Below are 26,246 nucleotides of genomic sequence, written 5' to 3'. Positions count from 1 at the left end.
GAAGTGGCATCCACACAGAGAACCAGTTGTTCACATATGTGAATCCCACCACTGGTTGAAGTCCATAAAAGTCTGAATAGCATGTAATAACCTATTTTTCTTTGTTGCCCCAAGACGAGTGTGCAAAACATGGCTGTATAGATTAGAAAGGAGAAAAGGCATTTTATAGATACGGAACTGCCACCAAAAATGCCTCCCTATGTCTGGCTAATTAGTAAGGAGGCGGGCCTGGAGGCCCTTTTAGCACAAAGGCAATTTTCTCACTCAGATAGTCAGCCTGTGTCTAGCCCAGGCTGCAGATGAACTCACACAGTGGAATACTGGGCTTATTTTACTCCTAAATGAAGTTCTTGTGCGTGCAATGTAAGACACACAAAGAAAGCTATTTTAAGTGTAACTAAGCAAAACATGCACAATTAAAGTTTTGTTTTTGATGGAACTTTCTTCTGTGCTTTTCCTGAAGCAAACAAATGATACTTATTTTGTAGTAAAAAGACACCTGTTAGCGTCCTCCTTACTAATTAGCCAGACATAGGGAGGCATTTTTGGTGGCAGTTTCGTATCTATAAAATGCCCTTTCTCCTTTCTAATCTATACAGCCATGTTTTGCACACTCGTCTTGGGGCAACAAAGAAAAATAGGTTATTACATGCTATTCAGACTTTTATGGACTTCAACCAGTGGTGGGATTCACATATGTGAACAACCGGTTCTCTGTGTGGATGCCACTTCCAGAAGCCCATTCTGGGCCTGGGCAACAAAAAACTAGCTACCGGTTCCTGCCGAAGTGGTGCGAACAATTAAAGTTTTGTTTTTGATGGAACTTTCTTCTGTGCTTTTCCTGAAGCAAACAAATGATACTTATTTTGTAGTAAAAAGACACCTGTTAGCAGAACTCAAATTCTGATGATTATCTGAAGATAATCATATAATACTGCCATATCTTTCTTCCTGAATCCTTGACAGCAAACACAAGTACTCATTTACTGCTTTATAGCTGCTGGCCTACTGGCATAAGAAATGGCAACTTACATAGAATGTCTGTCAGGTAGATAGACAGGCATAGACATAACAATGAATCACAGATCAAACTATCCCTCAAATAGGCTGGCTAATAGGACTGGAGAGAAACAGGTACACATCACATGCGGTAGGGTTGACTTAATCATTAGGCTATACAGGTAGGCCCTGACTTACGAGATCATTTAACAACCATTTGGAGTTACAACCATTTGGAGTTAGGATAGCCTTGGAAAAGATCCTTTATGGCTCATAAAGTACTTTGGGCCATTGTAAAATGGTGCCAACCCCACTTCCCCCAGGATCACATTGCCACATTTCAGGCACTTGGCAACTGGCTTACGTTTATGACTGGGTTGCAGTATCCCATGATCACATGCCCAGGATTTGCAAAAAACATCCATTTGGGAAATGGAATTGGACTTATGACCACATGATTTGCTTAACAACAGCTGTAAAAACAGTTGTAAAATTGAGTTTGGTCATGTAGATGCCTTGACTTGCAATCATCACAATTTATGCCTGAAATTCTGCCCCCAATTGCAGTTGCGAATCAAGAACTATCTGTACAATTAATATTTTAAAATTAGCTTTCCTAGTATGTACAATGTATATTATATGAGACCAGAAATTTATCTTTGAGGCACTGTATATAGATGAAGATGAGCTATAAATTTAAAATAGGAGAAAAAGATTACTTGCATCTCATTTATAACCTGTAATGTTTTATTTTCAATATAGTCATCAATGCAAAGACATTGTCCAATATTTTTATATTAAGTACAAAGATAGAATATAAATCAAATATAAATAAATGCACAGTACATATTGCTAAGTTCATTACCTACCTGTAAGTTTGAATAGGATTGTAGCAATGCCATAAAACAAATCCATTTAAAAATTATCAAAACATGTTTAAGTAAAATTTAATCTCAAGTACCTGCAGGCACAATTGCAACGAATCTCAGTTTGGCTGGATCTCATGTTTTGTTTCTTTTGGCTTGTACGAGATTATATCCTACCTTCTCCTGTTCCTTATAAAGAATAAATAGATGTGTTAGAGTTTTCTGTCCATTTTTCATAATTAAAAACTGTAAATAGAAGCCATATTGGAGACTGAGCTCTCAAGTAGAAGACAATTTTTAAAATACTGTAGCTTACAAATTAAATGGGAAAAATAGGCATGAAATAAAACTTAATCTAGAAAGGGCATATATATTCATTCCTGTTGTAGAATTGGAGCTATCTGTTAATTTTGGCTTTATCTGCAATTACCACTAAATCTGGTTTTTTGCAAACTTTCCTTAGGAATGTAAATAAAGATGAAGCAAGAAGTTGCTTCCTTCATCATTGTATACAAACAGGGCGTCATGGCTTATTCATCAGCCCATAATTAAAACAAATTATGAATTAGTATGGTTGTAGATATACCCATTGTCAAGGCAGTCTGACACTTCATTGCATAAACCAACTGAAAAACAGTAGTAGGGGGCTTTTCAAAGGCCGAATGTCTGTATGACCTGCTGTTTTTTTTATTTGAAGAATAAAAACATCTGCACTTCCAGGCACTGATAATCTGAGCTAGTTTAAAGAAACGAGTGTTGCAACCCTTTAAACCCATATTGTTTACTGTGTCTCCCTCCATGAAAAAAAAAACAAAATTCTGCAAGTGATAAAAATTATTTTTCAAAACTGTTTGTGTTCGGTTATAACTGAAAAAAATAAGAAAAAACTATTTTGCTAACTAATTCTCCCCTCCCCAACATATGATTCATTTGTCATGTGGTTAACTAAAAAAAAATCCTCTCTGCCAGGCTGTATTTTGGGAGAGACAACATTGATTGTAAAAAAAAATGCAAATGAATCTTCTTGAACATGGCAAATCCATCACCATGGTGATGCAGTAGAAAACCTACACGGAGAAGTTATGAGTTCCTAGCATTTATCTTTTTAGTTGTAACTTCAGTGGCATGTTTATTTATTGCAGAAGGATATTTTTGCCACTGCAATCAAAAAGATTCTCATCAGCTTAAGTAGAAAAGATTCGAGATACTTAGTTAAATGCTAGTAAATGGGGAGAAGGGGACAAAGGAAGATCAGTTCTTAACTGTGTCTGCACTATTACCAGGAGATAGAAAGGTGATTGCAGCTTCTATATATGCCTTGATTTTGTCTGGAAATGAAATAGTTAATCTAAAGCAAAGAAGGGGAGGGGGAGGGGGAGGGGAAGGCCATTGTGAATCCCTTTAATACTCTGCAGCTCATCTCTTCCCCTTGTCTGCAGAAACATGGCTTAATGAACAATGCTGGTAATTGTTTAGGTTTAAAGATAAGAGAAACAAAAAAAATATTACATAGAGATGGAAACCCTCATTTTGTGATGAGAAAACTGCCAACCAGTGTGAGATTCTGCAGGCAAACTAATATAAGTGTCTAGACGAGCCATATTCAGAATCCATCCACAGTTAAAGTGGAACAGTCCTAATACAGATGTTCACCAAAATGGGAATTAGGGTACAGAATAGACCAGGCTTTTCCGAATTACAATAAATCATTACAATAAATTCACCTTTCCTAAAGTTCCATTGTATAAAGTTTTCATTATTCATTGTGTCCTCTTTTTATGGACAGCATCTGCATTAAGATACTAAAGGGGAGGTGTGATGGCAAAAAAATCTCTGAAAATAAATGAAACTTTTTTTGGATTTAAAAATTACTACATCTGAAAATTATCATGCCTGCTAGTGGAGATAATATAGCACTGACTAGTATAATATTGTGTTCCCTTGAAATACAGGTAGTTCTCTGCTTATGACCACAACTGGGTCCGAAACTTCAGTTGCTAAGCAAGACAGTTGTTAAGTGAGTTTTGCTCCATTTTATAACCTTTCTTGCCAAAACTTCTTGCCATCCAAATTTTGATCGTGGGGATGCTGCAACAGTTGGGAAGAATGATCATAAGTCACTTTTTCAGTGCTGTTGTAACTTCAAATGGTCACTAAATGAATGGTTGTAAGTTGAGGACTGCCCATATTGGGCATAATGTCATCTGTCCCTCTTAGCCAGAAAATCCTGTCTTGCACAGAGTTGCAGATAACCACCAAGTATGCTCTACCACATACATCTATGTTGAAAGAATCTTAAGCATGTTCTACCATTAGGCCGCAAACAGCCATTGTGATCCAAAATTGTGAGGTCTCCCAAGTTTGATGTGAATATTCAGGGTTTTCTTATTAGGCAGTTGGATTACTGAACTGTCTGGACTTTCCTCTCTTGGACATATAATATTGGGATCTTTTTAGACTTTTGCCACTAATTGCAGAGGACACAGATTCGGGATGAAATGATTTGGTGGAAAGGAACAGCTTCCAGTCACTTTAGTTTCCTCCCTCCCAGCAGCCAACTTGTAGGCCAGCAATTCATTGGTGAAGAAGAAAAAACACATACACTGCTTTAGTTTGTAGCAACAGAAGCAAGCAGCAATGTTTGTTTTATGTTTCAGAGTAATTTGAAAAGCAGTGAGGGGGTGGTATGGGAAAATAGGGGGCTTTGGGGTTATCACCAGTGTTTGGCCTTTTTCATCTTTTTAAAACCTTCTCCTCTTCTCCTCCTCCTCCTCCTCCTCTTCCCTTCCTTCCTTCCTTCTTCATTTTGCTTTGCTTTCCTCCATTTTAATTTTGCAGTTTTGTTTATGCAATGTTGGTAAGATTATATGGATGGGGCATTTACCTCAAAATAGGAAAGTTTTGTATAAACAAATTTAAAATAAACAATTTAAAACATGGGTAATGCTAGAATGTGCCCATTTACTTTTTGTTAGTTTGTTCCAATTAGTTCCCAAAAGTTATATGCTTCTTGTTTTCCTAACCTGTGGCTGTTTTCCAGGTACCTCTGGACATAATCAGCAGTTTGTTGAATTATTTTATTGATCTCATGGTTGTTTTAGAGTTCCATTTCTTATCCAATTGTTTTGTAAGATTCGTGGGGAGGGGAGGGGTTTCTCTTGTGTTACTTTTAGGGAAACTAAATAGGCATCAACCAGAGTTTTCTATCTGAGAGGCCTCTTTGCTCATTCTGATGTGTATTGACTTGTACAAGTGTCTGCATGTGCTGAGAAGAGCTGGAAGGGAACTTGAAGATCATGTACAGATCTTCTGTACTGCGCATAAATTCATTTTACTAGACCACCCTGATAGATGGCCCTTCTGCTTAAACACTTTCAGGAAAGGAAACTTCACCAGTCCTTGAGGCAATCTGTTGAATGACTCTGATTGCTAGAGTAATTTTTTTAATGTCTACTGTAACAAACAGATGTCTAATTAAAGAGCCAGTTTGGTCTAATGGTTAAGGCATCAGGCTAGAAAGCGAGAGACCATAAATTCAAGTCCCACCTTAGCCATGAAAGCCAGCTGGGTGACTTTGGCCCAGTCACTCTCTCACACAGCCCAACCTACCACACAGGGTAATTGTTTGGGGAAAACGTGAAGTAGAAGGCATATTAGATAAGTTCACCACCTTGAGTTATTAATAAAGACAAATAATAAAAATAAAATCTACTTCCTTGATATTTAAGCCTGTTGCTTCTTGTCTTGTCTGGAACAATTTTCAACAATTCTGCCCCATCTTCTGCAGGATAACTTTTGGATACTTGAAGACAGCTACCATGTCTTCCCAAAATCTTTTATCCCAGCTAAACACATCCATCCTTCCAAACATTTATAATACTTTTGTGCTTGCTGGCTCCGAATCCTTGGCATCCTCTGTATAGCAAAATCCTTTCTAAAATAAGATGCCAGAGAATTAGGGCAAATAGAACAGCTAGAAGAGAATGGAGAGGAATAGTTACTACTCTTGATCCAGATGCTATGCACCTGTTGATGCAGTTGAGGATTGTTGACTCAACTTCAGCTTGTGTTCCAAAATGACCACCACTTTTTTTTTGTCCAGTGTGGTTTCCCCATTTGATACTATGCTATTTTCATGTTCCTTACCTTCCTCCTGTTTCATAAGAAACAGTTATATATTTCATTGTCATGAAAAGTTTGAAAAACACTAATGTATGAGAATTCCATAGGCGTGAGCTTAAATGGACTCCAGAAGATGGTAGAGGACAGGAAGGCCTGGAGGAACATTGTCCATAGGGTCGCGATGGGTTGGACACGACTTCGCAACTAACAACAACAACAATGAGAATTCCATATTAGACTATCTAATAGATGATCATTTTTTAAAATGCATACTGCTGCAGCTGTAAAACCAGATCAGTATAGTAAGTTGAGATTCTCTCTGCCTGCTTCCTGAGTTAGCTCATGGGTCATGGTAGATTCTCAAAAGTTCCCTTTCAGAAGCAGCTCAGGAATTCTGTCATGTTAATCATAGACCTATTCCAGTTAATGCCTTGCTTGTGAATAGATATCTGTGTCTTTAGATCTGGTGCTTAGTTCAAGTGTACCTGATCCACTGATAACCTTTTATTCCTGTGGGCAGATTCTCCTCTGGGCAGCTTTAGGATGATAGGTATGATTGCGGGACTACAATCTTTGAAGTAAAATAGTTAGCTTCAGCTACTGATAGATCCCAGTATTTTCCAGAATGTGTTTGGAGATGTTCCGGTTTCCTATTTTGGTGAGACTGTCAATGTCCTGCTAGATCTCTGGAGCGTGGAAATAGTTGGATCAGAAAATACTATTAATATAAAGATTCTCATTCCTTTCGCAGAGCTAAATAAGGTACCTAATAATGGGAGGAGGGTGAGGACAACTCAGTGAAAGTGGTGACATCTTGAATATGGAGAAAATCTCCAAATGAATCCCACAAACTAAAGCCCATTTGAAGCAACACCATGGAAGTCAGTGCAGTTGTTTCTATGCCTCCTTTGCATTTTTAAAAAAGAAGCCAACATTTCACTTCATGCTGTCTTACGGCTGTCATCCCCCCTCCCCCCCCCTGATGCTGGGGAAGAAATTTACCACGTTCTTTGCAGATATTTCTTCAATTCCATCTCAACTTGAGATCAGGAGGTAACCATGGCAACCATTTGTCTTACTGGGTTGTGAATCTCAGGGATGTACACAAGATGTCTGGAGAGATGGGGGCTTCTTTCACTTTGCACTCATTTTGGTTCATTAAATCTGCCAGAGGAGAACTGGCTCCCATTGTTAAGGAAAGTACGGTAATAAAAGTTGCCTTATGAGGAGAAATGTTTTTTCCCCCCCAAAGTTATCATTAAAGAAAACTTTAATTGACCTGGCATAGCAGGGTAACTATCTTATAGTCTCAAATGTATCCTTTCTATCTGAAATTATTATGAAAGTAATAGCCTTCCAATTCTGGACATGTCTGGAGGACACATTTTACTTGAGCTTCTAGATAGGATATGAGACTGATGGCCTTGGTGGAGTCTAAATGCTAGAATGCTAATTGCTGTTTGAACATCATACTATTTTACTATTTCTATTTTCTGTCCATCTGAGAAACATCAGTGAATTCCTAAACAGAATCTTTTCCATGCTAAGACATCTTTTTTTCTACAATTGCTGAAGATTTAATTCAGAAGTTTTACACAGCATAATTAATGTTGTGCTAAATATCTTTTAATATATTCCAGCAATGGAATGTTTTGCTTTGTTAACCCTTTGATATTGTTTCGCAAAGTGAAGTAATGCTGTATTTCAAGATATGATAGTTTGATTTCAGGGGACATTTTGTCTACAAAATAAATAGGTGAGCTAGTCAGAGATATGTTTTTTGTCAATTAGATGCTGTCTCCACAAACAAAATTTTGCTACTTATACTGAGAATCCCCAGGTACGTTTGGATGAAGTTTCTTCATAAAACTGAAATAAATCTTCAAACATCCTTGGCTGTTGACTAAATCAAAGTAAATCAGAAAACAGGGAAATCATGAGTTAGGGAATAGACTTCACTGTGTCTATTATTCCTTTCTAAGTTGACAGATATTTAAAAATAGAAGAATCAATGTCCTTAGGATCTTGCATCCTCACATAGTTTACTCTGCCATCTTTTTTCTGAAATTGCTGCTTTTAAAAGCATTCTGCTCTTAAAACATTAAGGTTAAAAAGCTCTCCAATTTATATAGAGAGTTGCAGTGTACTGTACTCCGTATAGTACTCCAGTTTTATTACATGGTTGTTTTCTTTAAAACACCGTGAAGTCCAAATGGAGATTTTCCAGTGATACTAAGGAACACACAGTAAATGTATTGTTTTTTATATTTATTTATTTATTTAAATTTATTGGCCACCCCAATCCAATGGATTCTGGACAGCATACAAAATTAGGGGGGGAAAACATAAAAGCAGCAAAAACATTAAAATCGAATAGACAACCCAGACTAAAAAAATCTACAGGACAGCAAAATCAACAAAATAAGACAAGGGGCATTGAACAAATAATAGAATCAATCCAGGCCTGGGACCAAAGGCAGGTTTTCAAAACTTTCCGGAACCCTAAGAGAGAGCACCAATCTTAATCTCTGGGCGGATGTGTTTATTTCAAAGGGGATCTTTAGAAAGGATGAGTCTAAATGCTGCTTGGCAAGGCTCCCAAGTTATGTTTGTCTCTGCTGGAAAGAATCTTGAAACAAAGACTTAGAATTATGTCATGGTAGTACACGAATAGCTGGACTGAGAGCAGCTGTGTAGGTCACATTGCGTTGTGCTTCATCTCTAAACTGACTAGCAAACCATTGTGTGAAAGGTAGATGGAAATAATGATCAAACTGTATTTAGAGATCTTAGCATCTAAATCTGAGTTCTATCAGTGAGATAACGATTGGGATGCTGGTACAAATTTAATCAGTATTTACCATTTAAATCTGCACGAACAATTTAGTTGGAATATTAATTCTTGTACAGATGGCAGGAAAACTAACCTGAGAGAAAATACTTAAAAGAAAAGAGCAGCTTCAGTTCCTGGTCTTACAATGCTAGGTGAAGGAGTTCCTGCTAAATTTGGAATGGGTAATATTCCAAGATGGACTATAGATTCCAATGATAATTCATCTTTAAAACTCAGTATATAAAGCTGGAAAATGTCTGAATTATTGTTATATGTAGAAGATTTAGGGTCCACATTAGAAAACAAGGGGTCTTTGATATTCTCTGAGCTTGGTTGTTTTCTTGCAGACCTTTCATTATCCAAATTAGGCAACATCAGTGCTAGCACTGGCTGACTAGCACTGATGATGTTACCTAGTTTGGGGAATTAAATGTTTGCAAGACACAACCCAGGTTCAGAGAGCAGCAAGGACCCCTCACTTCAAACCTGAGCTACAAATATCCTCCTCTATTGATACATTGGAAAGTGACCTACAAGTAGTCCTTGACTTGTTCATTTGACAATGCCTCAGAGTTACAATGGCTTTGGAAAAACCGACTGACAGCCTATACAAAAGGTAAAGGTAAAGTTTTCAACTTTTCAGTTGTGTCCGAATCTAGGGCGAGGTGCTCATCTCCGTTTCTTGGCCGAGGGAGACAGAGCTATCCAAAGACATTCCTGTGGTCATGTGGCCAGCATGACTGCACAGTGAGATGCACGGAATGCTGTTACCTTCCCACAGAAGTGGCACCTATTAATCTATTCGCATTTGCATGCTTTCAATCTGCTAGGTGGGCAGGAGCTGGGGCAAATAACGGGAGCTCACCCCATTGCACAGCACTTGTGTCTCCAGCCTGGGCTGTCAGTTTAATCACTGAGCCACCACCTGCCCCCCCACCCACCCCCGACACACTGTCACCTTGTTTACACTTACAACCATTCTGCTATCCCCTTCTCCCTGTCCCATTATTACAATTTAGGTGCTTGGCAACTGGCCTACATTTACAACCTCCTTGCAACCTCCTGTAGTCATGTGATCACAATTTGTGGGATTTCTGGCAATTTCTGGCAAAATACCCTCATTCAAGAAACTGGATTTGTTTAACGACCATCATAAAAATTGTTCCAAGTTCAGGTCTGACTTGACCTATGACCGTAACAAGTTAGGACAGAAATTCTGGTTCAGATTGTGGTTATAAGTTAAGAACTACCTGTATTCCTTTAACGTTTGCGCTTCACAGAACAACCAGAGGATTTGCAGCAGCAATTATTTATTTGGAAATAAATAATTCAAAAGTTGACGAACATGACTTTTTTTAATTCATAAGAAGACCAATGACCAAGGAACAGCTTCCATAAGCACACCCTGAAAATTCTTAATGATTATCAATGTCAGGCTCAAGGAATCAGGACTACACAGGTAGTTGATCAGAATGGTATTTTTATTGCTGCTTGCCAATTGACAGGAATCTGATCACATTCATTGCACTCATGAGAGAACATCTAGCTAAAGCACTCCAAGGTTTAAAGAGAATCTGCTTTCTGCTGCTTCCTCCCTTTCGGCGATTCCAGATTAGCTAGTTTTTTAGTTCCACCCCTCACTTCAGCTCCAGATTCCAGAATAGAATAGAATAGAATAGAATAGAATAGAATAGAATAGAATAGAATAGAATAGAATAGAATAGAATAGAATAGAATAGAATCTGGAAGGGAATTTGGAGATCTTCTAGTCCAGCCCCCTGCTCGAGCAGGAGAACCTATATCATCTCAGACAGGTGGATGTCCAGTCTCTTTTTAAAAATCTCCAGTGATGGAGTGCCCACGATTTCTGGGGGCAAGCTGTTCCACTGGTTGATTGTCCTCACCGTCAGGAAATTTCTCCTTAGTTCCAGGTTGCTTCTCTCTTTGGTCAGTTTACAACTGTTGTTTCTTGTCCTTCCACCTGGTGCTTTGGTGAACAACCTGGCCCCCTCTGAATTGTGGCAGCCCCTCAGATACTGGAATAACTGCTATCATGTCTCCCCTATTTCTTCTTTTCCTTAGACTAGCCAGACCCAAAACCCGTGGCCGTTCTTCATATGTTTTAGTCTCCAGGCCACTGATCATCTTAGTTGCTCTTCTTTGCATTTTTTCCAAACTCTCAACATCTTTTTTGTGGTATGGTGACCAAACTTGGCTGCAGTATTCTAGGTGTGGTCTTACTAGGGCTTTAAAAAGCAGTAATAGTACTTCTCGTGATCTTGATTTTGTGCCTATGTTTATACAACCCAGGATTTTGTTAGCTTTTTTGATTGCTAGGTATTACTGATTGCTTTCTACTATGCCAATAGTTCTTCTTTGTACCACAGAAATACTCCTCAGGGTTAATGATGAAGATTTTGGAGGGAAAAAATCCCTTTCACCATATGTTATAATCAACAATTTGAGATTTAAGTTTTTCAGTTCAGAGCAGTATCTGTGTGATCACTCTGATCTCAGTAATAGCCTATTTCTCACAACCTATATATCACAACTTGTAACTAAGAAAAGAATATTTTCCATATTTGCATTTGTTTAATCCTGGTATTGTTCAAACTTCACAGTTTTTACTTTTGGGTCAAATGTATAAATGGAATGTCGATTCCCTTCTATGTTTATACCATGGAGGATGGAATATCTATGATGCATATTCAGTGTCTAAAATTCATCTAAGATGAATGTTCAGTGAATAAATTCAGTAGATTCACTTCTAGATTCAAGATACATTGTTAACTCAAAATGAGCATCAAGTCAAAAAGCCATACTTTTCTCAGGACAAGGAGTTTCCTTGGTCACCAAAGTAAAAGAATGCATGAATTTCTTATAAGCTGTAACAAGGCATGTCCTAGGCGTTTACAAAATTTTGACCTTCCCAGGAGAAAGTCAGATCAGACAGACTATTTTGGAATAAGATAGCCTTCCCAAAGGCTTATAGTTGAATCCTAAATCTCACTCAAGTTAGCCAGAACTATTTTAATATCTAATCTCAAATATCAGCAGGGCAGGTATGCCCACAATGAATAGGATGGGCCATGGTGGCGCAGTGGTTAGAATGCAATACTGCAGGCTAACTCACTGCTCACTCCAGGTGTTCAATTCTGGATGGCTCAAGGTTGACTCTGCTTTCCATGCTTCTGTGGTCAGTAAAATGAGGACCCATATTGTTGAGGGGGGCTATATGCTAACTCTGTAAACTGCTTAGAGAGGGCTGTAAAGCATGGTGAAGCGGTATATAAGTCTGATGCTATTGCTATTCCATTCTGCCAGCAATCTCAGCACTTTCTACGTTTTTCTTTATGTATTTAATCTTGAAGGTATTGGGCCAATACCTGAAAGAAAGAAATTCCATTTAAGTGGGAAAACATTGATGCTTTCTTCAACATGCTTGATTCCATAGAGTAAAAGGTTAATTTCCTTCAGTTTTCATTGTTGTTGTTAGTTGCGAAGTCGTGTCCGACCCATCGCGACCCTATGGACAATGTTCCTCCAGGTCTTCCTGTCCTCTACCATCTTCCAGAGTCCATTTAAGCTCACACCTCCTGCTTCAGTGACTCCATCCAGCCACCTCATTCTCTGTCGTCCCCTTCTTCTATTGCCCTCAATCTTTCCCAGCATTAGGCTCTTCTCCAGTGAGTCCTTCCTTCTCATTAGGTGGCCAAAGTATTTGAGTTTTAGCTTCAGGATCTGGCCTTCTAAAGAGCAGTCAGGGTTGATCTCCTCTAGGACTGACCGGTTTGATCGCCTTGCAGTCCAAGGAACTCGCAGGAGTCTTCTCCAGCACCATAGTTCAAAGGCTTCAATTCTTTGGCGCTCAGCCTTTCTTATGGTCCAGCTTTCACTGCCATACATTGCAACTGGGAAGACCATAGCCTTGACTATACGCACTTTTGTTGACAGGGTGATGTCTCTGCTTTTTAGTGTGCTGTCTAGATTTGCCATGGCTTTCCTCCCGAGGAGCAAGCGTCTTTTAATTTCTTGGCTACAGGCTGCAGTGATCTTGGAGCCCAGGAAAATAAAATCTGTCACTACCTCCATTTCTTCCCCATCTATTTGCCAGGAATTGAGAGGGCCAGATGCCATGATCTTGGTTTTCTTAATGTTAAGTTTCAACCCAACATTTGCACTCTCCTTCTTCACCCGCAACAAGAGGCTCTTTAGTTCTTCTTCACTTTCTGCCATTAGAGTGGTATCATCTGCATATCTTAGGTTGTTGATGTTTCTTCCGGCAATCTTAGTTCCAACTTTTTTTTTCATTAGAAGACATATTTTTCCGTATGCCCTCCTAAGGTCTGACACGTCTCACTCTTTAGAAGGGAGAAACTTCAGATGTGTGAAGCCAGTCACTAGGGCAGACATGTCAAACACAAGGCCCGGGGGCCGAATCCGGCCCGCAAAGTGGTTTCATGTGGCCCGCGAAGCCATCCTGGAAACAGTGAGGGAACGGCCCCCTCTGTCTTGGCCCTGGCCCAGAGACCCTCCTTCTGCCAGAGACCCTCAGATCTGTCCCACTCCTGCCCAGGCCCCCATAGGCACCCTTGATACAAACGATGTAGAGCTGGCCATGCCCACCCAGTAGGCCATACACACTCTAGCCACACCCACCCAGTAGGCCACGCCCACCCTGGCCATACCCACCCGGCCCCTTGAGGGCAACCGCAATGCTGATGCGGCCTTCAGTGAAATTGAGTTTGACACCCCTGCACTAGGGGGATATGAACAATAGCTGCTCTTCCAGCTAGCTGCCTTTCCCAAGAGACAAATGAAATGAGATGTGAAATATTTTTCTTCGGGTAGTAGTGGTTTTGATTTGGATATAGCATTATGTTGAAAATGATGACTAAAACCATGTGAAACAGGTTTCGTATTAAAGTGGGCACCTTACAAATTAAAAATACTTTGGGGGAAAATTTGTGTTAAATATCTCTTTAATTTTTTTTAAAATCTAAAAAATATCTGTGAGCCTTGAAGATTTGCTAAGAAGTAATGCTTTTAACTAAAGGGAACATAGTTACAAATAGTCCTCAGTGTACAACCACCATCAAGCCCAAAAACTATGTTGCTAAGTGAGACATTTTTTAAGTGACTTTTGTCACTTTCTTGCCACAGTTGTTAAGTGAATCATTGCAGTTGTTAAATTAGTAATCTGTTTGTTAAGTGAATCTGGCTTCCCCACTGACTTTGCTTGTCAGAAGATCACAACAAGTGATCACATGACCCTGGGATGCTGCAACTGTGATTGCGTGACCATGGGGATGCTGCAATGGTCGTAAGTGTGAAAAACGGTCATAAGTCACTTTTTTCAGTGTTGTTGTAACGTTGAATGGTCACTAAATGAACCGTTGTAAGTTGAAGACTACCTGTATTAGGTTAAATTTCAACAATTGGTTTCTGTTATAAAAGAAGCTTAGTTGGGTAATTTTCCAGAACAGTTTCTAGAATTGGTGTCCTTTTGGTGATTTTGGAAACAAAACACAGAAGAAGAGATTACTTCTATAATTGGATGCCTTATGTTGACATACAATGTATGCTTTGATGCAGTACAGAATACTAACCCAGGCTTAGATTTAAGATATGTTGCAGTGGACAGGTTCACACGTCATGCTGAGCCAAAAACAAGCAGACCATAATCTGGATGGATGGATGGATGGATGGATGGGTGCAAAGTTCTTTTCTTTTCCTTCTTGCTCTATCTTTTCAAACAAATGGAAAATCAGATCACTTTGGAATATTATCGTTCTGGATAAAGAGACTTTCTTATTTGTTCAGATGTGGTGGAACAATCTAGAGAATATGAACAATGAAAATTTGTACTGTTCATGCTTGCCGGATGTGCTGTTTCCTTGAGAACAAGAATCTGAGCTGCTAAACATAGCTGCCAAAACTAGTGACGAACCAGCCTGCTTCATTGGGTGCTATCTCAAATCTGTATGCTGCTTTAAGGGTGTAGGTGGAACTGTCATTGGTAAAGACTATATGGAATTATCCCCATTCAGCTGCTGATCCAGATTTTTGATGGAAGGAAGGGATCTAGTCTTTCCGCCCTGACTTTCTTCCTCCGTCATGGCAATAATTCAGTTTCCCTCCCCTAATCCACCCCCTCACCTTTCTGACTAACACTGTTGTTGCAGCTAAGCAAGATCAAGAGCTACTTATTTTCATTTGGAAAGGAATACAGAGGGATTTTATCCACAGAGCTCATCCAGGTCTTGGAAAAACCTCTTGATAAATGGGATACTGCAAGAAGACTTTCTGAGATGGAGCCACCATTGTCCTGGCAACTCTCTTGCAAATGGCAAGTACTGGGCTTATTTTTATTATTCAACTGGGTGTTGATTACAGGACAGATCCGCTATTCTGTTGTGGAGGAATCGAAGCTGGGGACCATGGTGGGAGAGGTGGCACATGACCTGGGCTTAACCCTGGCAGATCTTTCAAGTCGTAGGCTTTGGCTGGGCTCTGAGGAAAGTCAGAGGTACTTTGCAATTAACCTGGACAGTGGTGCTCTGATGGTGAATGAAAAGATAGATCGAGAGACTCTCTGTGGAGCAAGCTCACTGTGCATCCTGCCTGTGCAAGTAGTAATTGAAAATCCTTTGGAACTCTTTCACCTGGAGATAGAGATTCTGGACCTGAATGACAATTCGCCCAACTTCGTCACTCCCTGGCTTGCATTGAGGGTAGCAGAATCTGCTGCTACCGGATCACGGCTCCCACTTGAGGGTGCACATGATGCAGATGTCGGGACCAATGCAGTCAGCGCCTACCAGCTCAGTCCCAATCCTCATTTCATACTTGATATAAAGAACGTGAAGGATGGCAAGCTTCTACCTGAACTGGTGCTAGACCAGCCTTTGGATAGAGAAAAGCAATCAGAACATCAGCTGATTTTGACTGCCTATGATGGAGGGGACCCTGTCCTGTCAGGAACAAGCCAGCTCACCATTGTGGTTCTTGACAACAATGATAACAAGCCTACATTTGATCTGCCTGTGTACAAGATACATTGTTTGGAAAATATTCCTGTAGGCTCTTTAATTTTTAAACTCAATGCAACTGATCCTGATGCAGGTTCTAATGGGGAAATAGAGTATTCTTTCGGAATCCACACATCAGATTCCATCCAGACGCTGTTTGGCTTAGATCTCCTTACAGGTGAGATCTATGTTCAAGGAGTTGTGGATTTTGAAGAATCCCAATTTTATGAACTTCACATAAGAGCCAGAGACAAGGGTATACCACAGATGGAAGGCCATTGTGTTATCCAAATAGAAGTTGAAGATGAAAATGACCATTTCCCAGATATTCTGCTTACTTCCTTGGTAAATCCACTGCCAGAAAATATACCTTTAGAAACAGTGGTGGGGCTTTTCAGTGTACGAGATCAAGATTCAGGTGTCAATGGAAAAGTAAGCTTGCAAATACCCAAGAGCTTACCCTTTAAAATTAAGTCTTTTGAAAATCATTTTTCCTTAATTACACATGAAAAGCTGGATAGAGAAACAGTTTCTCAATACACTATAAAGCTCACTGCCCAAGACTCAGGCACTCCACCTCTAACTAGAGATTTGATTATCTTGTTGAACATTTCAGATGTCAATGATAATACCCCATCCTTCTCTCAGCATTTCTACAACTCCTTCTTGAAAGAGAATGATCCACCTGGCTCTCTGTTGTGTACTGTATCTGCCTCTGATCCTGATGAGGGTGACAATTCCCGGCTCACTTACTCCGTGGCTGGAAATCGAGTCCAAGATGCCCTCATTTCTTCCTTTGTTTATATCAACCCAGATAATGGGAATATATATGCCCAGCATTCTTTTGATTATGAAATGCTTCAAGTGTTGGAAATCCTTGTTACTGTGCAGGATGCTGGGACAACCATACTAAGCTCCAGTGTCACTGTTTATCTCTTCATATTGGATCAGAATGATAATGCTCCTGTTGTTTTGTATCCAGTGAGTGGCCAGCAATTGTCAGCACTCCAGAGAATCCCTCTGTCAGCACCTGTAGGTTATGTCATCACAAAAGTCACAGCAGTGGATGCAGATTCTGGTCATAATGCCTGGCTATCCTACTCCTTACTCCCCCATTCTACAAATGCCTCCCTGTTTCGAGTGGCGCAATACACTGGGGAAATATGGACTGTTCGAAGCTTCCAAGAAACAGATCTTCTTGCACAGAAAATCCTTGTCCTTGTAAAGGATCATGGAAAACCACCTTTGTCCACTACTGTGACAATCTTGGTCTTGCTAGAGGAAAAAGCATCTGAGGAAAGTTCACAGTCTCACGAGTTCTTAAATCATCCTGAAGAAAAATCTGATCTGACTCTGTATCTGATTATAGCTCTGGTGGTGGTTAGCATTGTCTCTCTCATTAGTTTAATTGTCTTGTCTGCAAAATGCTTTTGGAATAGAAAAGGCAGAGATTCTCCTTACACCTTGAACAATGCTCCTGTCAGGGATCTTTTCAAATACTCCAATCCTAAACTGCAACTCAACTCCGATGGTACCCTGGAATACATGGAGGTGACACTAAGGCCTGCAGACTCTCAAAGCCAGCCCCACAAATCCAGGCATTCTCCGGAGTCAGACAGAAGTGATTTCACGTTTATGAGGCCTGTGTATTCCCAGCCAAGTACCCTAACAAGGAAAGTTGATCCTTTTTTGTCCCATATTAATACACTGAATCATCCAAAGCAGGTGAGATGAACTTTTGTATTTTGTCCTGATCCCATCCGAAACATAATTGGTATTTCCAGTAATTGAAATTTGATCAAGAGCTAACCCAAAGGTACTTTTTCAAAAGGCATCTGGACTTTGATTTTCTTTGAACCGGTTTCGCTTCTCATCCAAGAAGCTTCTTCAGTTAGATCTGAAGAACTGAAGAAGCTTCTTGGATGAGAAGTGAAACGTCTTAAAGGAAAAACAAAGTCCGGTTGCCTTTTTAAAAAGGCAACTTTGGGGCAACCATGACCTGGATGACTGAGAATCTGCGTAGACATTTAGACCAAGGGCTAAATTCTTATGGGTCTGCAGCTTTGTAAATGGATTGATTGAGCATGGACTTATTATCAAAATGATAATACAAACTTTGGAGATGAGGCAAATTTCGTGGATTGATCCCCATGATGTTACATGTGTTGGAAGTACCTATGAGAGGAACCAGGAACTGGGCACCAGTGGCAAGAATGAGAAGAAAATCCAAATGTTAATAACTGTATATCATTTTTCACATGCTGTCAAAATCAGATTTTCTTTCATTCGTAACATGTTTACAATTGGAAAGCGCCATCACCTGTCAAGTGATTTAGTATTAGAAAAATGGAATATGTATTTTCTGGGGGAAAAAAATGCATCTTATTCTAAAAGTGTCATTAATTCAGCATTCCACAGATAATTAGCTGGGTGAGCTGGGATGAGGGCAAGGAAGGAGCTGTTGCGAGCCTTTATTAATTGTCATTCCTGATAGAAAATGAGAAATTAGCTGTTTTGTTGCACTTATAGGAGGAGCCAGCTGTGCCATTAGAGAAAATATCTGCATGCTATTAATACTTGTGGTCAGATAAGCTAGAACAAAGCCAATATGGGACAAGATGTTGGGCTGTGTTTTCCCCAGTCTGTCTTTTTGCCTGGTGTCTCCAGGTTAAAAAAAAAAAAAAGCAAGCAGGTTACGCGGTCCTTTTTCACACAGTAGCTGCTTCCAGCCATGGATTGGTGCTTGTGTTGCTGTCCTGGGAAAGGCTCTGCTGATTGGATAAATAGAAAAGCAGTCTCAGCGAATGAACAGGCGGTTAATGCTGAAGACCTGCCGTGCATACCACTCCCTCCATAGCAGTGACAATCTCTCTCAAACCAAAACAATGAATGAGGGAGGTAAATACTGACTGTAGACCCTCTTCCTTTCATATAATGCATATTTTGTGGAGATAAGTGGTGAGTTTCTCAGGGTTTTAAAGCTGTACTGTGTGCTATAAATAGCTCCTGTTTTGCAGTTTTTAGACCTTCTTGCCGTGGATTTCTGAAAGATGCTCAGAACAGAAAAAACTGCCTGGCGTTTGGGATTCCTACATACCTTTGCTTTCTATCTGTTTCTGAGTGACTGTTTTGCACAGATCCGTTATTCTGTCCCTGAGGAACTTACTCGGGGAGCCTTTGTAGGAAATCTTGCTAAGGATTTAGGAATGGATGTAACAAAGCTTGCAGCTGCCAATCTGCAGGTGCTTTCTGATTCCGACTTCCAGTATTTCTCTGTGAATGTGAACACTGGAATCATAATAATCAATGACAGAATAGACAGAGAGCAGCTTTGTGGCCAGAACCTACGGTGTTTCTTGCATCTTAAACTTGCTATTGAAAACCCGGTGGAGTTCTATCGCATCGAAGTGGAGATTCTGGATATCAACGACAATGCTCCTGAATTCTCAAGTAGCACAATTGTTCTGCAGATCTATGAATTGGCTGCCCTGGGTGCCCGTTTCCCTATTCCACATGCACAGGATCCAGATATAGGAACAAATACTTTGCAAACTTATCACCTCAGCATCAATGAGAACTTCAGCCTCAATGTGAAGGCACGCACGGATGGCACCAAATTCCCAGAACTAGTTCTGGAGAAAACATTGGACAGAGAACGTGTGGCTGTCCACAATTTGATCCTGACAGCTGAAGATGGGGGCACATTCCCCAGATCTAGCACTGTACAAATTGCTGTCCATGTTCTGGATGCTAATGATAATCACCCAGTTTTTGACAAACCCACTTACAATGTCCGCTTGGTAGAAAACTCTCCTCCTGGGACACTGGTGATTAAGCTGAATGCAACTGATTTTGATGAAGGGTCTAATGGACAGGTACGGTATTCCCTCAGCAGTCATAACTCTGAAGCATTGTGCAGAATATTTGCTATTGATAATATCACAGGAGAAATCCGTGTTCAAGGGAGTCTTGATTTTGAAGAGGCCAGCATATATGAAATTGAAGTGGAAGCTAAGGACATGGGTTCCCCTACCATGGAACAGCATTGCAGTGTTATTGTAGAAGTGACAGATGTCAATGATAATGTCCCTGAAGTCATTCTCACATCTTTCTCCAGTTCCATGAGTGAAGATGCACCTCCTGGCACAGTAGTTGCTGTGATACATGTCAAAGATAGAGACTCTGGGGATCAAGGGAAAGTCCAGTGTGGTTTGTCAAAAAATCTTCCTTTTAAACTTCGGAAGGATTTTGAGCACCAGTATTCTTTGCTCATTGGTGAGCAACTGGACCGTGAGAACTCTTCTCAATACAATATCACTATCTGTGCCTTTGACTTAGGAAATCCACCTCTCTTGCAACAGACATCTTTCTCCATTACTCTGGCAGATATTAATGATAATCCACCTCAGTTTGACAGGTCATTTTATGAAGTCATCATAGAAGAGAACAATCCAGTAGGAGTGGTTCTCCTTAAGGTTTCTGCAACAGATGCAGATAAAGATCAGAATTCCCAGCTATCTTACATTGTTTTGACCAGTCCGGGACAAGAACTGATTGAAGATCTCACTTCTTTCATCTCCATTAACCCAACAAATGGGGAAGTTTTTGCAGAAAGCTCCTTTGATTATGAGTGTACCAATCATTTTCAGTTTCAGGTAGAAGCTTGTGATGGTGGTTCTCCTTCTCTCTGCAACAGGGTTATGGTGCACATTTACCTACTAGATCAGAATGATAATGCACCAAAGATTCAGTTTCCTTTTACTGGGAAAGATTCAGTTATACAGTTCAGGATTCCTCGATCTACTATGGCCAAAGCCTTAATCACGAAAATTATGGCTGTGGACTTGGATTCTGGGCAAAATGCTTGGCTCTCTTATCATCTAAAACAAGCCACAGATCTTAGTCTGTTTAGCATTAGTCTTCACAGTGGGGAAATGAGGACCTTACGAATAATACAGGACCTAGACAATCCTACCCAGGAACTAGTCATAGTTGTCCAAGATTCAGGAGAACTTTCCATGTCTACCTCAGTTACTGTGATCATATTCCTGGAAGAGAGCGCTTCTGAAGTGTTTCTAGGGTTAACTGCACACTCTGTGGAAAGTGAGAGACCTCCCACATTGACTTTATATCTTATTATCTGTTTGGCAGCAATTTCTACTATCTTGTTGATTGCTTTGGTGGCCCTGGGAGCGAGATGTCTTCACTGTGATGCTTTTGCAACATCTACTATCTTTGGATGCTGTGGAGGTAAAGCTGGTGGACTTGAAAATGTCCCAGATCATATGACGGGACATTATCATTATCAGCTGAGCCCTGGAGATGCCATGATTGGAGTACAGGTAGCCACTTCAGGACCTCCAGTCAAAGGATACAGATCTTGCTTTTCTCCTGTGTCAGATATCAGCGAGTTTGTGTTTATGAAACCTAATTTGACTCTTAGGGCAGCCTCTTGCAGCAATCTAACTGAAGCCAGCTTCTTTCATAAGGTGAGAATTTTCTGCTTAAGCCCTGGGTTCTGTATACATCTTATGGTCTCCTGCGCACAAGAGATAAGGGTGGGGAAATCAGTGACTAATCTATTGCATAGATAGTGTTGACCTACACAAGCCCACCCTGAAGCCTTCTGAATTGTCTGTCTAGCAGGCGGCACATTGGCTTTTTACTCACTCACTCAGGCATCTATGTTGTTCCAGTTGTTTTGGGGAAGGCTGGGAATTAAGGCTGGGCGGTTTGTCTTTCGTTTGTCTTTTTTTTTTGTTTTTTTTTCCTGAGATTGTGTATATTCTAAGGAACTCTCTCTGCCATTCTTGTGGGCTTTTTGATTTCAGCTTTTTCATCCAGGCAGTCTGTGCAAGCTCTTTTGGCCAACAGCACCCTTGGGACAGCTCTCTCTCTCTGCTGTGCTGTAAAGGAGGGGGAGGAGGAGCATGGTGGCTCTGGAGATGGGCAAAGTATTTTTGGGGGTTTGCATTTTGAGAAAGGGGCTTCAGTGCTGTCACGGAGGAGGGGATTGCTAGTATCCATTTCAGGAGCTCTTTTTCCTCTGCTGCTCATTTTGCCAAGGAGGAGCTGCTGCCGCTGCTGCTTGAAAATCCATCCCCCCTCCTCTCCCTTCCCTCTCAAGCTGCAGCATCCTTTTTGGGGGGCTGCACTGCCCCTCTCGGGTCATCCCAGAGTCACCAGGTGGGAGGGACAGAGTGCATCTAGAAGCAGCAAAGAAAAAGGGGGGGAAAAAAGCGCACCCACCCACCTCCCCCCAACCCCCGGCAAGGAGAAGCAGCAGCAGCAGCAGCCAGAAGCTGCAATCCTTTTGACTGAAGCAAGCCAGGCATGGATAGCAGACAGAATTTGCAATGGCAGCCGCTGTTATTTTTAGCTTCAGTGTTTTCCCTGCCAGATCTCATCTCCATGCAGATTCACTACTCCATCCCAGAGGACCAGGATCCAGGCTCTTACGTGGGGAATATTGCCAAGGATCTGGGAGTGGATGTGCGGACTCTGCGTGCTCGCCGCTTGCAGCTGGTCAGTGAGGGAATGCGCCAATACTTCCAAGTGAACCTGGCAGACGGCATGTTACTCGTCAATGAGAGGTTAGATCGGGAAATGCTGTGTAGCTCCAGCCCCAGGTGTTCTTTTCCTTTTCAGCTGGTGCTGGAGAAACCATTGCAACTTAACCGGGTGGAGGTGGAGATACTGGATGTGAATGACAATGCCCCCCGATTCCCAAAGGACACTGTTTCTTTAGAAATTACTGAGGTTGCCAACCTAGGCACCCGATTACGGCTGGAAGTTGCAGAAGATCAAGACACCGGTTCCAATTCCATTGCAACCTATGAGCTCAGTCCAAATGAACATTTTGCTTTGAGTATCAATATCAGAGGAGATGGGGTCAAAATTCCTGAAATTGTATTGGAAAAGCTCCTGGACAGGGAAAAAGCAGCTACCCATCATTTAATCCTGACCGCCCTAGATAGTGGAAATCCTGTTCAGTCAGGCACTGTTCAGGTAACAGTCCATGTACTTGATGCAAATGATAATCCCCCAGTGTGTGACCCACCTGTATCAAAGGTTTATTTGGAGGAAAATATCCAGGTGGGGACTATTGTAACAAAACTCAATGTTACTGACTTAGATGAAGGACCTAATGGAGAAGTTGAATATTTCTTCAAATCCAGCAGCAGTGTACAGCTAAAACTCCTTGACTTGTTTAGTCTGGACTCTCAAACAGGGGAAATCAAGACAAAGGTTTTATTGGATTATGAAGAAGCTAATGCATATGAAATAGCCATCTACATTAAAGACAAGGGATCCCCTGCTATGGAAGGTCACTGCAATATTAGAGTAGAACTTGTTGATGTGAATGACAACAGTCCAGAGATTATGATGACCACTCTTTCTAGCTCAGTACAAGAAGATGCACCCATAGGAACCGTCATTGCACTTATCCAAGCAAAGGACAACGATTCTGAGGAGAATGGGCAGGTCCGCTTGGAGATTCCAAGGCATGTACCATTTAAATTGGTGTCTTCATTTAAAGGACATTATTCACTAGTGACTAATGCCCCACTTGATCGAGAGAAGACTGCTGGATACAATATCAAAATTAAAGCAACCGATTCCGGAATACCTCAAAAGTCAACTGAGAAAAATATATTAATTCAAGTTTCAGATATAAATGACAATGCACCCACTTTCTCCATCCCTTCCTACACAGCCCATGTGGAGGAAAATACATCTCCGGGAACTCTAGTCTTTTCTGTGTCAGCCTGCGATCCAGATGTAGGTGTCAATTCCAAGCTGTCTTATTCCATAGTGGACACCGGAAATCAGGGCTTGCCCATCTCAACCTATTTCCACATCAATCAAGAGAATGGCAGTATTTATACCTCCAGGGTTCTAGATTATGAGCAAGAAAAAGTCTTTCAAGTTTCAGTAGAGGTGAAGGATTCAGGTTTCCCACCGCTAAGCAGCACAACCACTCTTCATCTGTTCATAGTGGATCAGAACGATAATGCACCTGTAATTGTGCACCCAGAAGTTCCCAAAGGTTCTGCCTTTCATCAGTCACTTCTAATCCCAGTAGAACCTGGATATCTGGTGACTAAAGTAGTGGCTGTGGATGCTGACAGTGGCCATAATGCATGGGTTTCATACCATTTGCTCCATGAGACAAATGAGGGCAATGCTTTTAAAGTAGAAGACCACTCAGGAGAGATCCGTGTCACTCGGACACTGAGGGAACCTGGGGTTTCTCACCGGTTGGTCGTAGAAGTGAAGGACAATGGGATGCCATCTCTTTCAGCATCATTGATTCTAATAATCTCCTCAGAGGATAATGCAGGACAGGATTTTACCAAGTCCCTGGACCTTCTTCCCAAGTCACCTGGCAGGGCTCAGAATCTAACTCTTTATCTTATCATCTCTCTTGTGGCTATCTCTCTGGTGTCTTGTGTAATGATGATTATTGTAGGAGCCAGGTGCTTCAAATCTGGCTTCTGTATCCCGAACTGGATCATATCACGCTGGTGTAGTAGGAGGACAGACCGGAAATCTACCATAAATATCAGTGGGTATCCAAATCCAGAAGGCTTTATAAGATACCTTGAAGTGAGTGGAGCTGGAGCTCAGAACTACAAGTCTTGTTTCTCCCCTATGTCTGAGCAGGGAGATTTCTTTTTTGTTAAACCTTTCAGTCATTCCACAACAGCAGAAAGCATTCTTGCCTTTGAACACACAGGCAGTGCTTTGCAGAACCCCTCTGATGCGGTAAGATACACCAAGACAATGCTGGAACATATATTAAAATATATATCTATATGGATATACATATATTTGCAGTCTATATTTAACAGAAACGCTGCCATGAACTTTTATTTGACCCGAAGATATCATCTTCCTGGGTGGGGAACAGTTTTGTACTTTTTTTTTTTTTTGCAAGTGATTTCGGATGCTTTGTTATAAATAACCTGTGTTGCCATTTGTCCCCATATTGACAACTGTCCTTGCTCCTCAATGAGACATGTATTAAAAGAGAATGAAGTTTGTTTTGTGAGTGAACCTGGTCTTGGTAGCTGCTGTTTTGATTCTTTTATAGATAGACCTTGATTTATGACCACATTTGGGGCAGGAACGACGCTAAGGGTAGTCAGGTGAATCGCACCCAACTTTACTACCTTTCTGCAGTGATTGTAAAGCAACTCACAGGATCATCAGGTGAACCCGACTTATTCCATTGACTTTCCTTGTTGGAAGATGGCTGGGAAGGTTGCAAGTAGTAGTCGCATGATCCTGGGATGCTGCAACCGTCTTGAATATATACCAGTTGCCAAGTGCCCAAATTGTGATCACATGACCACAGGGACGCTGCATGTATGAGGAGAAATCATAAATCATTTTTTTCAGCTCTTTTAGCCCTGAATGGTCACTAAACAAATAGTCATAAGTCAGGGACTACCTGCATTCAGTGCAGCTAAGTAAGTTTAAGTACAGAAATCAAATCTAGAAAGTTCAGAAGGCTGATTAAAATCAACAATAAAGAGTGTTAAAATAATCCAATGAATTGTTTGCCCTTTAATAGAAAGTTCTTGGTGGTGTTACGGTGTCAAGGCGGCTTCAGGGTCAGTTTAGATAAGGAACAGGAAGTCAATTTACTGATGAATAAAAGTTAGCAGATGAAATTCTTTTAAGTTCCTTCAGTTATCCTCAAACTTGTGCAGCAAATGGTTGGGAGAAAAGTTCTGGACAGATTTAACTGTTAACTAAATTTATCTACCTTAACCTCAGACTAAAACAAATGAAACTTTTTATAAAACCTATTTGGGAGTGCAGAACAGAAGTTTCAGGAGCGCTGTTTCCTGCTGAGTTTTAGAAAAACTTTTAACCGTAGGTCCAGTTCAATATTAGAGGCTAGGCAGCCAGTTCTCAAGGTGGCTTTAATTTGGATTCCTGGACTGAATGGGATGCAGTGACCTAAATGATCCTTTCCCAGTCTTATGTTTGGTTCCCTGAAAGGACACTGTGGGTTAGGGTATTTATTTCTTAAAACATTCTTTTTCGAACAAGGTGGCCTGGTCTGACGGGATGGGGTTGGGTTTTTAAAACTAGTTTTAACTTTAATATGTATTGATTTTATGGGCATGATGTTTAATGGTTTTTTAATTTTTGTATTCGATTTTTATTGTGTATTGCCCTGTTCACCGCCCTGAGTCCTTCGGGAGAAGGGCGGTATAGAAATTAAATTATTATTATTATTATTATTATTATTATTATTATTATTATTATTATTATTATTATTATTATTATTATTACTATTACTATTACTATTATTTCCTTGCTTCCAGTTGGAGATTTGCAAATATGCCCGATGCATCATTTTTAGCAAGGGGTTGTGAT

At 40.6% G+C, this 26,246-nt stretch overlaps 2 protein-coding genes across 12 annotated transcripts in view; both read left to right on the top strand.

Moving 5' to 3' along the window:
* LOC310637903 (protocadherin gamma-A11-like) overlaps positions 1–26,246 on the top strand; it is a gene marked incomplete at its 5' end in the record, with an annotated part of 208,011 nt that overhangs the window by 168,816 nt on the left and 12,949 nt on the right. The gene's annotated exons all lie outside the window — the stretch shown is intronic.
* On the top strand, positions 15,132–17,585 carry LOC310637907 (protocadherin gamma-C5-like; the record flags this gene model as incomplete). Its single annotated transcript, XM_083358528.1, has 1 exon — positions 15,132–17,585. One exon carries the CDS (start codon positions 15,132–15,134, stop codon positions 17,583–17,585), a length of 2,454 nt encoding a protein of 817 aa, XP_083214654.1.

This window comes from Vipera ursinii, assembly GCF_947247035.1.
Source record: "Vipera ursinii genome assembly, chromosome: 3".
In the NCBI taxonomy this organism is placed as follows: domain Eukaryota; kingdom Metazoa; phylum Chordata; class Lepidosauria; order Squamata; family Viperidae; genus Vipera; species Vipera ursinii.
This window is presented reverse-complemented; position numbering and strand designations above follow the sequence as displayed.